The following is a 13821-nucleotide window of genomic DNA, read 5'->3' on the forward strand; positions in this document are numbered from 1 at the left end:
TTTGAAAAAATTATAAATAGAAATCAAACCGATTTAAAGATTAATTAATTTTGAACCGAACCAGAAATACCAATTAATTAAACCAAATTTCGAATAGAATTTTAAAAAATAATCATATTTTATTATTTTTTCTAATTTTTTTGAAAATATATTTAATTTTTTATTCAACTTTTTAAAAACCGGTTTTGAAAATTAGATAAACCAGTCACCAAAGAGAAAAATTGATTTTTCTATATTCTTGAATCAGTTTTTCAAATACCTTATTCTTTCATTCGGTCTTTTGTTCAAAAATTAATTAAGAAATTGGTTCGCTTCAATTCTCGAATAATTTTGAACACCGTTATTTAAGCCACATTCCAACATTGATTTGACTTTTGAAAAACGTATAGTTAAAACCCAAACAACAATCAACACAACAAACACAAAACAACCGAAACTTACTCTTCTTTCGAACACAAAACACTTCGGTCAACCCAAACTTCTTCTTCTACCCACCACAAATAAACTCTGATTAACTAGCGAACAACTTGTCAGCAAAAGCTGGACCAAGGGGCATCGATGGTGTATGACAAAGAGGTGCATGACATGGAGTAAAGTTGATGATGATGAAGTGAGGAGGCGAAGAGTGGTAGTCGTCGTGCAAATCGGGATAGTATGCAATGTTGGACTGAGCCGCTTAGTAGGCACAACCCAAGTGATGTGCGACATTGTGTAGGGATGAAGACTGAGAGTGAAAGGCACCATAATAGCATGACAAGTCTAGATAGTAAATACAGAAATGAGAAAAAATGATTTGAAAATTATACGAGTATAATATAATAAATAGTAAAAAATACGTTTACAAAATAAAGTCATAAAATTTGAATAAAGAATAAATATGAAACATGTAAATATGAGTTTAATACGATACATCATTAATAATATGTTTATAAAAATATAATAATACCAAACATAATTTTAACACTTTTAATAAATTTTTCGAGTAATAATTCAAATAGAAAATATTTAATTGACTATTAAATCTAATATAACATAATATATAATTAGGATTAACTCATCATAAAAATTATCGAAAGAAATTAGATATTTAAATAACAAAAAATTAAGTTTTTGTTTCATATAATTATGATATTATAATAATTAATTAAAAATATAAGAAATATTTTTATACTTTAAAATATTCATAAAAAAGAAAAACGTAAAAAAGAGTAAAAATATGTGTTTAATAAAAAAAAATGTATAAAATATGTGTTTAATATATTTTAAATTCAAAAATTTAAAATATTATATTTAAAATATGAATAATTCATATTTTTACTAATTAAAATAACGAGATGGCACAAGGTGCCCACCATCTTGATACTTGCGGTCATCTCTATTATCCCTAATTCTATCACTTTCCTCATGCCTATCTCTTAATTTGTCTTTTCTTGATCCTTATCTTCCGGCTCATGACTTTGGCTATTCATTCTTTGTTTCTCCATTCGGTCATTTGGATCGTGGCCTTGATCTCGTTTTTCTCACATGGGGATATTTTAGAGTGTCTCCGTCAAATACCATTTGACACCTATACCAGAATGATCTGTCAAGAGTCGAGATGGTTTGCTAAGTGAAGAAAGGATTAGAAAGAAATCAACAAAAGGCAATATTATTCTAGTGAATGGAAAAGAGAAAAAGGGAGAAAAGGCAGAAGATGGGGTGAAAATAAATATAGCCTTTTAATTGTTAAGAGTAACATTCGCCTTTATCGGATAAACGGGAAAATAAACTTTTTAAATTTAAAAATTAGAAAATATTGTTTCATCAAAGTTTAGGTGGTAGATAGTCATTCAACCCATTTTAAATACGATGAAAATGGTCAATTGTGATTACAATAAAATTATGTATACAAACAGTGATATATCATTATATAATTGGGTATTTTTTAATTCTAATTTAAAGCTACACAATCACATGATGATATTTCAAATTTCTAGACTCCTTTAAAATTATTAATTTCCCCTATATATTTTGGAAAATTTTTTGGCCCCAGTAGTTCATAATATCACATTTATACCTCTAATTTGTTATATTTTGTTCGATTTTCTAGAGGTGTAACTATTAATTTTGAAACTACCGAATGTTATTTAAAATTTTAAAAATTTCAAAAACACTTTTAAACTTGTTTTAGATTTCCCAAAAAAATTTTAACACCCTTAGAATTTTCAAAGACTATAGTGTGCCCCTTCAAATATATGATTATACATTATTAACACTCTTATCTATACTTCTACCAATACAATTACCACTATCACTTGTAAGTAGGGGTGGATTTGAACGGAACCAAGCCCGAGTATTACTTGACTTGAAATGTGTTAGAGGTGGCATGAGTTCAACGAGCTAGTACAAAGGAAGGTTCAAGCTCGACTCGAAAAAATTTGAGATTCATAACTCGATTCAGGTTTATTGCTTGAAAATTTTGCCCTATGTTTATGATTCAAGTTTGTAGCTCAGATTTGTAGCTTGAATTCCATTAATGACTCGAATTCGTTAAAACCAAACATTTGATGCTACAAATTTAATATGCACGGCTTGGGAACTTAATCTGCAAACAGAATGTTACAAATTCATGTCTAAGATATTTTATACAAAGTAGAGAATGGCAAACACATTCATTAACTCGCATTATAAATTCAATAACATCACATGACATTTACATCTCCCAACAGTCCACCATCATCTTTCTCCTATCCTCAGATATTCTGGTTGGTCAAATGCAACCACTAAACTTATTTTGTAACAAATTAATTAACAAACAAAGACTTCGATTAGGGTTCTTACTACTAAAAATGAAAACTTGAAAGCATATAATGCACCAGTCGGCAACAACAAAATAGAAATGTGTAATCAAAATTGTGGCCGGTGAGACAAACTTTCACTGAGTACAACAACCGTCGATATGGTGAGACAATAAGAATGAAAGTCTGAAGGAGAGAGATTAAGATGGATTTATATTTATTTGCTTATTTTCATCTCAAAATGGTGATCTTTGAATTTAAAAAAAAAAAAAACAAATGCGAGGAACATAAATAAAGATGGGAGAGAGAGTAACTGATGAAGGTGAGTTTTGTAAGTTTCGTGTGTGAATGAAAAAGTAAGAGAAAATGGTTAGTTTTGAGTTTTATGGGTTACGTGGGTGAAGGAAAAAGAATGATAATAAGAAGACAAAGGGTTTTATTATTCAATGATAAATGGAAAGGCTTTTAAGCCTTCCGAGCTAGCTCTAAACAAGTCATGGCTCAACTCAAATCGAGTCGAGTTGATAGATGACTCATGCGTCATTTTGAGCCAAATCCTATATGATTCGAGTTCAACTTATTTTTTAGTCAAACCATATATTATGGCTCGGGTTCTGTCTAAGTTTGTAAGAAACAAACTCAAACCAAGTCGGTTCAACTCAAATCCAAACCTACATGTCATTATTCACAACCTGAAAATGAGAAGAGGAAAAAATAGGTGAGGGTGAAAAGAAAGAAAAATATAAGTGAGATCTTATATAAGTTAGATATTTAAATGATTTATTTTTAATTTTTGTTTATTTGAGGTTGTATGATGATTTTGAAAAATGGAATAATAAGGTCAAAATGGTAATATCACTTCCTAACGCTTTTTTCTTTAATAGAGTTTGATTTTATGTGGCAAAATATTATTTATTCCTATTAAAGGTGATGACATCAAGGCAAATTGGCTTGGAGTATGAACAACCATACACACAGAAGCAAATTGGGTTGTACTAATCTCTGCAGTACATCAAAGCAAATTGAGTCATGGAAACTTAATCATCAAGCTTCGGATCATCACCAATCGTTTAATTTATATTATGGATATATAAATTCAATCTTGTTTTTTAAAGAATGAAAAATCCTCAAACAAAAGAGTTTAGATTTGAGATTTGTTGTCGATATTAAAATCAAATTCTTGAATTATTAGATACAATAATTACAAATTCGATTATTAAACTCGATATTACAAATTTTATTATCAGTGATTTCATGACATCTCTTTTGAAAAGCCCCAACTGACTCTATAAAACTCACCAAAAAGTACCGGGTGGCAAACGCCCACCACCGCCATTTCCGTCTGCCTTTTCAAAATCCGGCAGAACAGAAATTCCCATAACAATAACAATCTGTAAACGACACAAACCAAGCCCTTCGCCATTTTACACCCCCAAAACAAAAGCGAAAACCACAACAGACTAATCATTCATACTTAGTAATTTGCAAGCTTAACTGTATTAACTTCAGGTAGAGAATTGTAGGCCGCTGAAAGTTTGGCCAAAGGACCAGCTCGCCGGGACGACGTTACGAGAAACCAGAGTGCGCCTGTCACTCGTTGTAACCATAAAGGAGAGGCTTTGCCCGTTGAGATTAGCGTTGCTTTGCCAGTTTTGGCCCCAGTTCCTTGACATTGGTTGCCAGCCAGTTTTTGAGCCTTTTATTGAAACAGCATGAACATCGCCAGCACCTCCAACATTTGTTACGAGGACTAAATTGAAGTAAGAATGGCCGTTGATCGTGAATCTGATGCCACCCTTCTTTCTGCATGGTACCCTGCATTACAAATTAACCATTAGCAATTATATATATAGCTATATAACACCGAAACAAAAACACATAAACTTGAAAACACGGTTTTGAAAAATATAGGAAAATGATACGTGGGAACATATAAATACAAAAAATATAAGAGTTTTTTTATAAATATCAAATTTTATTAAAAAATACAAATTTTATTTCTTAAAAAAATACAGTAGCTTTTTAGGTATGCACCAACCAATTTGGTTTATCAAATAGAAACCAAATAAATAATATATATCAAATCTAACAAAATTAATTGTTCGAATGTTCACCAATAGTTGGAAAAACGGATATAAAGAAAAGATGAGTTTTAACATATTGGAGAGCAGAGACAAGGTTTATATGTCAAAGAGAAAAAGAGGTGAAATGAGAGTTAGGGTTTGAAATTGTGAAAGAGATTAAAACATTAAATTGATTTTTAATCGATTAAAAAATTAAAGAAAAGAAGCGCGTTTCAAAAATTTTTATATTTTTAAAAGACCCTCAAAACGTTTCATAATAGTTTCAGGGTTTTTCAGAAACAGAAACACAAAATCATACTCCACAGATTTCTGGAATTAGAGTCAATTGTCATGGTTAAACTGGTCACCTTCTGTAGGCCACGGGAATTATTCCAGCTCTGTATTGAGCAATTCGTTGAAAGACAGGCTGAGAGAGGTCAAAATGTTCCTGGGGAGGGTTGCACCAGCCACCGCCATTGTTAGGGAGGGCATTGTTTGGTGGACAGAAGTTACTGGCAGTGACCACAATTGAGCCAGGGCGGCACCATTTGGGATCACTGGCACATCTAATCTCGAAACAAGCTCCACAGCTCAACCCATTGTTGAAAAGTGCAGTGCTGAGAGCCGCTGTGTTTACCCCATATCCCTGGTTGTATAGGTTCCCATAACCACAAGCCCCACCTGCAAAAGAACCATCGAAGTCAATTCTTTTCATAACTTCCATGAAAGGGGGTCATTTTTACCAACATGTAACTTACCCATTGTACCAGAGGCATCAGCCCCACCGTAAAAAGTTGCATGAGCGTTCCTCCATCCCCCACCATTTCCATAAACGGATGACACTAAAGAAAGTAAACCCACCAAGAGAAGCTCAAGAAGTTCCATGATCCTGCACAAAAGAGATCTATGTGACTTATGGGTGAGGAAGTAGGTGGTGAGGTGGGGGTATATATACAGGTTTGAAGGGGCGAAAAGGAGCTCTCTTGGGCAACGTCACAGCAGCTGACAATAATTGAGCCGTGGGGACCTTAAACACCAGATGCAAGCGGTTACTGTGTAAGAAGACTAAGCCACTTTAGTTGAAACCACGTGGTTTTGAACTTGTATGTGTGTGTTTCTGAGAGTGGTAGGAACAAGAATTCATCACCTATATTCATATATTCCACCTTTAAGCTTAGGAACAGTTGACTAGTTTTTCACTCTGCAGGTTAAACTGTCAAGCATGCCCACAACTGGTCAGTACGGACGGCAACAGGAAAGGACGGGCCAAAAATCTTATTTTCCGTTCTAACAAGGGATATCAATTGTCATCCCAAAGGATAATCAAGATTTCTTATCTCCTCTTTGTTAAAAAAAATTTCCCTCCCTATCCCATATTTACAAAGAAAAAAAATATTCTTTTCTCGTATCCTTTAAACACAATATAAATATATTAAATAAAAAAATTAATTATAATTAAAATTAATTCACTATTTTAAATATCACAAATAATATATGTTAATCACCTTAATATACACAATAAAAATATAATAATTTATAAAGATATATTAATATTTTAAGAGAATATATTAATATAAATAGATGAAAACAAAGAACGGAGCAAGGCGGAGAATCTCCTCCCTATTAAGGTTAGAGAGAGTTGGGGACCCTAAATTCGGATTGAAATTGTCATCTCTATTAGTTAGTCATCATTTCCCTCGTTCTTTTTTACTCCATTCTCAACTATTGACCATACCATTTCTTTTAGGGAGGGTTCAAACACAACCAAGTCTAAACATCCATTGATTTGAGTTTAACTCAAATGAAAAATAATGCAATTCAAAGTTAACTCGAGTTTGTCAATCCAAAATCAAAAATAACTTGAGTTTGACTAGAATAAAAAATAATTTACCTCGATTCAGTTTGAATTCAATTTGAATTTATAGCTCGAATCAATACTTTGAATTCATAGCTTGGTTTGACTTGAATTTATGGTTTGAATCAATGGTTTGAATTTGTGGCTTAGCTTTGTGTCTCATTGACAAAATAATGTCATTTTACCCAATGTATAAATTAAATCACTTATTCGGGCCATAAAGTTAAGCCAAACCAAGTCAAAAATTCAAATTATAAATTCGAACTAATCTGAATTACGAATTTGAACTATCGATTTAAGCTATAAATTCGAACAGAACTCCTCCTAACTTAAGTTTAATTTGGTTTATAAAACAAGTCGAATTTTCTAATTCGAATTTAATTTGAATTCAAATAAAACAAATTCCAACCAAACTGAATTGAACGAAACTAGCTTTCGATCGGATCGAGCCCTAATTTCTTTCATTCTTTGTTCATTGGCCCTTTTAAAGCTTCCAATCACTGTAGTTTTCGAGTGGTGGTTAGATAAGAACATGGAAAGTTGAAATTTTCGGGCTTGAAAAATGCACTGCATTGAATTTACATTTACTGCAGATAACTAAACAACCTTAGGTCCAATCCAAAGGCATGTTTGAAACCGACCAACTTTCTACGAGATGCTGATAATGGCAAGCTCTTAAGAGCGCTGACTAGTTGAAAGCAAATAGAGTCCGTGTGAAATGGTGAAGATACATATCTTTAATGGCAGACTTGACTGACTCATTTTATTGATGTGTTCATTCATTCAATGTTATCTGAGGAGTTGCAGAAAGGTTGAGAAGAATGCAAAAACACCAGCACGTGGGTGATGTAGAAGATGATGTATGAAGTTGTTACATTGATAAGACCAAGGGAGAAGCCTCACTTGTAAATCAGCTCGGCATGTCGGTACTTATGATTGATTACAAAAGGGGGAAGCCTGCTACGATGGTCCCTCGATGATTTTTCTCCGTAACTTCAATTTCAAAACTCAGCACAGATATGGCAATGGGGCGGATAAGGACCGATTACGTTAATATTTGTCCCTATTCTCACAGGGGAAACTCATCCGTGTTTTCGCCTTGAATTCCATATAGGTATAGTTATTAATATTTTATGATATACAATACGTATCTTATAATTAATACGATATAAATATAAAATAATACGTATCATAAGATGTATCATAATTAATACGATATAATGAATATATTGTATGATACGATATATATTATCGATATAGATTAATACACTTTTTAGAGAAAATGATAGTATAGTAAGAGCACCTATGAAAAATTTTAAATTTTCAAATATGTTTGTGATATTTTTCAAAATAATGACATATTAATTATATTTTTTAATTATTTTATTTCTTAAAAATTGTATCATACAATATGATACGATATTCAATATAGAATATGTAAAATTAGGTTTTCAATGCACAATTCAACTACCGGGGATATAAAGATTACAAGAAATTCCCATCTCTTTTCTGTAGGAAAATTTTTTCTCCCCCTTCTCATGGAAAAAATTCTCTACACTTGTCTCTCCTTATCCCACTGAAACGTATAATTGTAATAATTAAAAATTTTTAAGAGTAATCAATATATATATAAGTTTAGAGAATATATATAAAAAAACGAATAAAAAAGAAAACAGATCAAAGAGGGAACATTGCAAAGATTTTAATCACCCTCACCTCTATCTTTATCAAAAAAAAAATCTCTTCTATTAGAAGAAAAGTCGGGGTTGGATTGCTATATCTAACTTATAATATATATATATATATATATATATATATATATATATATATATATATATATATTTTCTTAGTGTCTTTTCAGAACCGTTTTTCGCTACTTCATCTTTCATTCCACGGCTTTCTTGTTTTTTTATACCAGGTTCGTTTCATTACCACTATTACATTATTTTTCAGTCTAAAATTGTCATCTTCCTGCTGAGATTTACACAGCCAACTAGCGGCGGCATTATGCATGCAGAAATTTATATCATGTTAATAAATATAAAGGTCACTCACACCATAAGCAATGTTGTAGTTTTCTTTCATTTTGATTTTTCCATTTCATGATGAAAATTGGGATACTAAAAATTGTGAATAAAAGTTAAAGCTCATAATCTTTGGATTTTTTTACGAGGATTTTGTTTCTATGTATAAAAAGATTATTTTCGTAATTTATTTTTTATTATTAATATTATTTCATTTAATTATGAGACAATAAAATATTTTGATAATTTTTTATTATTAACGATGATATTATAGATAATATAAAAGATCAAATACATCTTAACTATTAAAAAATTATTAAAATAAATTTAATTTTATTATAATCATATTATTATTTATTAATTTTTTTGGATAAAAATTACCTCAATTTTAATTAATATAATAAATAATATAAAAATATTTTATAATAATTATAACATGACAATTTAAATAAAATAATAAATTATTATTCTTTTATTATTTCAAATCAAACACAATAATTATTTATATATATTAAATTTTATTAAATATAATAATAATTTATACCTAATAATTTTTTAAATAATTTATATTTAAGATAATTTTTTTATTTTAATAATAAAATATTATCCAAATTAAACGTTTTTAGTATTTGAAAACTCTAATGGTCTGCATGCCAAAGTTGAAAAATCTGAGAAAAGAAGTTTAGGTATTGATTTGACAGATTGAACATGTCTCTTCAAGCTTCCGGACTATAACTCTTGTCTCATTTAGTTCACTTCATCATAAATTAATTAATAAAATATTTATATTATTATTTATACATAATTTTATATTTAAATAATAATATTATATTATATAATTTAATATTATTTTATTTTTAATTTTAAATATTTTATTATATAATAAAGTAACAAAATTTAATTGAAAAAAGCCCAAAATTTTAAGATGTGATTTCTGATGAAATTAACTTCAATTAATAAATTTTAAATTATGTTGGGCTCATGACTTCTCTCGTAGCTAATAAATACGAGAATAAAAATATAGTAGAAGAATTATATAAATATAATATAATAAAAAAATATTTATTAAAAATGTTATAAAATTTATATATAAAATATAAAGTATCTAATTGACTATTAAACAAAGTTTAAATTATCATTTCATAAATTTTTTATTAAATTATCATAAAAATATTATGATTTGTTGATATTTAAGATAAGAAAATTAAATGTATATGGTAAATCTATAAAAATTGAGTTTTTTGTTTTATATAATTATAATATTATGGTAATTAATTGAAAATATAAAATACATTTTTATACTTTAAACATTCATAAAAAAAATAGAAACAAATAAAACAGTAGTAAAAATACGCATTTAATACATTGTGAACTCAAAATTCAAAACAACATATTTAAAATGTAAATTAAACGAAAACATAAATAAATATTTTATTATTTTTCTAATATGAATAGGAGAAAAATGTGTGAAAAATTTTCTCTACTAAAATAAAAAAGAAAAGAAAAAAATTTTTCGTAAAAAGAAGACGAGAATTTTCTATCATTCTCGTATCAAGATTAGGATAGGAACCAGAAAAAAATTTTTCTATAAAAAAGGAAATGGAGAGTAACCCGATGTCATCTCTAAGTGAGAACTTAGGACACAAACTGCTGATAAATTTACGAATGATGACCAATGAATAATCATAATCATGTAGACAAATGCAACAAAATTAGATGGACACGTAGAGATTTTGAATATCTTCAACTTCTTCACCTCTTAGCGAACAGCGGCAGCGGCAGCGGCAGCAGCAGCTAGTGGTTGCTTCATTATTAAGACAACGCCGTGATTCACATGCCAAGCCATATTTGCACGTTTGCCTCATGCTCATCTTCTTCACACAAACCTAATAATAATAACCGCCATCTAACAGCTTTCAATTCATGGAGAGAGGGTCCAGGCCCCATGTGATTTGAACTGAGAGGTGTGAACTCCTTGTCTTCCTCCCCAAATTTATGGGCAACGGATGCCGTCAAAGGGAACTTGAAAAATAGGACAGTTTATTCGGTACAGTCTATTATTATAATAGATCAAAATAATAATAAAAATGTATTTTTATATAATTAAAAAATAAAAAAATTATTTTCCTAGGCCGACCTGCATAAGGCCACAAATTGAGTCGTTAAGGACATCTGACCGGTCTATTAAAGGGCCGATAAAGTTTCAATTCAAGGCCTTAGACCGTACTCTAGACCTTTAGATTTTGTCAAGCCAGTTTGATAAAAGAGCATGCCAAATAATGAGTTTTAACATGATCCAGCACGTAGACTCAGTGGGTCACATCGGAAGCCTATTATCACCTCTAATCACTACTTGATGAGACCCTTCATTCATTTAATAGTTTTTTTTTAGGCCAAAGGACAGTTTCCTACCCAAAGTATGCCCATTTCTCAAAATTCCTCCAATCAATTTTAAAAATTTCATTCACCCACCTATAACATCTTAAATTTATTAATTTTAAAGATAAAATCATTATTTTATATTTAATATTAAAAATAAACTTAAATATAATTTTATTTTTTCTCCTTTAAAATTTAAAAATTAATTAATATTTTAAAAATTAATATATTTTTTCTAAATTAAATTTTAAAAAATCATATTTCTCCTCACATTCAATACTCTTTTTTTTTTTAATAATATATAACGAAGGGCTTAAAGTAAATATTATGAACTAAAAGCCCACCATTCCTGGATTGTGCCCTAATGCCTTCTCGCCCACTATATAAGAATTATGTTGGCTAACTAAACCCTAACTTCGCCCCCGCCTAAAACTCCTGTTTTGTTCTACGCTCCAGTGCCATCTCACCACGCCAAATATATTAGGGTTTAGTAGGCATCTTAAACACCCATTATGGAGTTCTTTTGTTCTCTGTTGTGATTACATTTCTGTTTTTCTTTTTTTTCAATGTTTGATTCATTGTTTGTTTTTCTATGTTATCTTGTATATTATACTTTGATGTCATTTATTCCTTCTCATTTTTGCTATTGATACAGATATGCCTGTGCCGGTGATGGCGTTAAATATACTTTGAGAGTTTATCTATGAAACGAATTTAATCTGAGGCATCGAGGCTATGCTTTTATTTTCAACCATATTTCTTGTTCTTAAATGAATTTTCTCATGTAAACCAATCTTTTCACAGAGCCCGGTTGTGGTTTCTGCGGTTATAGTTGGTTTGTTGACTCTTGTTTGGTAGATTTTCATGAATTTTATATATGAAATGCATAGCATCAATCAATGTATTCAGATTTTCTTTCAAGCTTTAATATTTAATCGGTTTTTTTTGAAAATCATACTGTTTGGCTGTGGTTAGTAGTTCCATGGATAGTTTAAGTTTGTTCTTTAAATTTTTCTTAGCTTTGATGAATTTTTGCTTCTTAATGAAAGAGTTGGTATGTCGTTTATTTGAATCCATGGAGAGTGTAATATGCAATTGATGATAAGCAAGACAGGGACATCAGCACTCCCTAGTGGAAATGGTGACTTAGTCTAATGGGAATCTCTCTGATGCATACAATAATTTTATTTAACTGTACTACTATCTAGTGTTAGATGATTCATTATGTTGCATTAATTCAATGACTTCTTTCATAGCAATTGTGATTTGTTACTATGATTTCATCCAGCCAATGTTTTTTTTTTCTCTTTTTGCTTTTACATTATCCATTCTTAATCTTTGACTAAATGCATGATAATATGGTGCAAGTGACGATAAAACAGACAGGGACATCAGAAATCCAATGGAATATGATGATTTGTCGATGGGAATCTCTCTGATGCACTGATATTAATTTCTTGGGTTAGGAATTTCAAAATAGTATGATTCTTTTTCATTTATAATTTTCATTTTTGTGCTATGAAACATCCTTATTCGCCAATGATGCACATAAATGCATGTATTATCAGATAAAATTGTGATGATACTTCATTGTCACTACCTCTGAGGCATATAATGGAAACTTGAGTTTCAATTTGCTTTCTTGTTTCTAACTCAAGCTGGTGATTTGTATGCATATAATATTGATAGAAGTATTCTGTTTAGTATATTTTGTCTCCATTCACAGTTCTGGATGATTGTTTATTTCCTGAGAAACTTGAAGTCTTTCTTTGAATATGTAATTCATTTAGAGTCGGTTTTGCATGCTCTGTTAAATAATCAGGTCTATACTTTGCTGTTGTTGGACTTGCTAAAGTGTTGGCTTTTTTCGTACAGTTGAACAAATTTGATTTAATTGAACTAACCCATTTTTTTCCTGCAACAGCTGTTTCATTCCTGTTATCTCTTGGACATTTTGCCTATGATGGTGTTAAATATACTATGAGCTTATGCTATGAACAGAAACATAAATCTGAGGCTCTTTACTTGGAAAACAGAATTACTAAGATGTCCAATTGAATAATCATTGGTTACCAATGAGGCATTTTATGTCCTGTTTTCAGTCATTTTCTCTTGAGAGTCAGAATTGTTTGGTCATTCTTTTGAATCAACATGAGTTGCTGTTTTTATGGTAGAAAGGCCCCTGATGATTATTGTTACACAAGATGGGAGATCAGAGTGGTGCTTTTCTAGTAACTTTACCCAAGATTATGGCTGTGTGAACAGAAGTTAATACTTTAAAAATAATTGATGAATAATTTTAGAAAATAAAACTAATTTATAAGTTATTTTAACTAGACTTTGGCAGTTCATGTTGTGGAGTTGTGTTTTTGTCATGGTAGTTCAAGTTTTGGGTTGAAAGCTTTAAACCCTAATCCAATTTGAAATAAGATCATATAAAAAAATTTTAATCTTAAATTCATTCGAAATATTTTTGGGATGACCTAATTCGACATAAATTTATCCAAACTATGGAACAGTTTTAAGTCATGTCAAAATATAACATGATTTGTTATAAAATAACACATTTATTCAAATGTTGGAATTTGACATGTTACAAAATATTACACGAAATGACATTTTGATATGAAATAATATTTTACTAAAATAAAATTATTTAATAATATAATTAATGACTACTGTGATTAACTTTTGTTAAATATTTAAAAAATTTAATTTTTATT

The 13821-nt window shown here is 29.9% G+C and overlaps 1 protein-coding gene, 1 long non-coding RNA gene and 5 other non-coding genes across 7 annotated transcripts; 6 read left to right on the forward strand and 1 right to left on the reverse strand.

Moving 5' to 3' along the window:
- Positions 1-3970: 3970 nt before the first annotated feature.
- On the reverse strand, positions 3971-5776 carry LOC123203972 (expansin-A1-like). The gene is made up of 3 exons (XM_044620471.1): positions 5599-5776; positions 5209-5521; positions 3971-4592 (listed from the first exon to the last, which is right to left on the reverse strand). Exons 1-3 carry the CDS (start codon positions 5723-5725, stop codon positions 4283-4285), a joined length of 750 nt encoding a protein of 249 aa, XP_044476406.1. The 5' UTR covers positions 5726-5776; the 3' UTR covers positions 3971-4282.
- A 5676-nt stretch (positions 5777-11452) lies between these two features.
- On the forward strand, positions 11453-13431 carry LOC123203868. Its single transcript, XR_006499392.1, has 2 exons — positions 11453-12577; positions 13023-13431. It is a non-coding gene; the product is annotated as an uncharacterized LOC123203868 (long non-coding RNA).
- LOC123204978 lies at positions 11761-11826 on the forward strand. The gene has a single exon (XR_006499664.1). It is a non-coding gene; the product is annotated as a small nucleolar RNA Z267 (small nucleolar RNA).
- Positions 12187-12274, forward strand: LOC123204979. Its single transcript, XR_006499665.1, has one exon. It is a non-coding gene; the product is annotated as a small nucleolar RNA R44/J54/Z268 family (small nucleolar RNA).
- On the forward strand, positions 12459-12543 carry LOC123204980. The gene has a single exon (XR_006499666.1). It is a non-coding gene; the product is annotated as a small nucleolar RNA R44/J54/Z268 family (small nucleolar RNA).
- On the forward strand, positions 12633-12708 carry LOC123204982. The gene has a single exon (XR_006499668.1). It is a non-coding gene; the product is annotated as a small nucleolar RNA snoR122 (small nucleolar RNA).
- LOC123204976 lies at positions 13050-13121 on the forward strand. The gene has a single exon (XR_006499662.1). It is a non-coding gene; the product is annotated as a small nucleolar RNA Z267 (small nucleolar RNA).
- Positions 13432-13821: the final 390 nt, after the last annotated feature.

The sequence above is a fragment of the Mangifera indica genome, chromosome 20 (genome assembly GCF_011075055.1).
Source record: "Mangifera indica cultivar Alphonso chromosome 20, CATAS_Mindica_2.1, whole genome shotgun sequence".
NCBI lineage: Eukaryota > Viridiplantae > Streptophyta > Magnoliopsida > Sapindales > Anacardiaceae > Mangifera > Mangifera indica.

What these genes read in the sequence shown, in the direction of transcription:
- LOC123203972 (XM_044620471.1), bottom strand. Translation starts at nt 5,725, where the DNA reads ATGGAACTTCTTGAGCTTCTCTTGGTGGGTTTACTTTCTTTAGTGTCA. An exon ending in TGATGCCTCTGGTACAATGG is followed by an intron (nt 5,522 to 5,598) that starts GTAAGTTACATG and finishes GTTCTTTTGCAG; the next exon opens with GTGGGGCTTGTGGTTATGGG. An exon ending in ATTCCCGTGGCCTACAGAAG is followed by an intron (nt 4,593 to 5,208) that starts GTGACCAGTTTA and finishes TTTGTAATGCAG; the next exon opens with GGTACCATGCAGAAAGAAGG.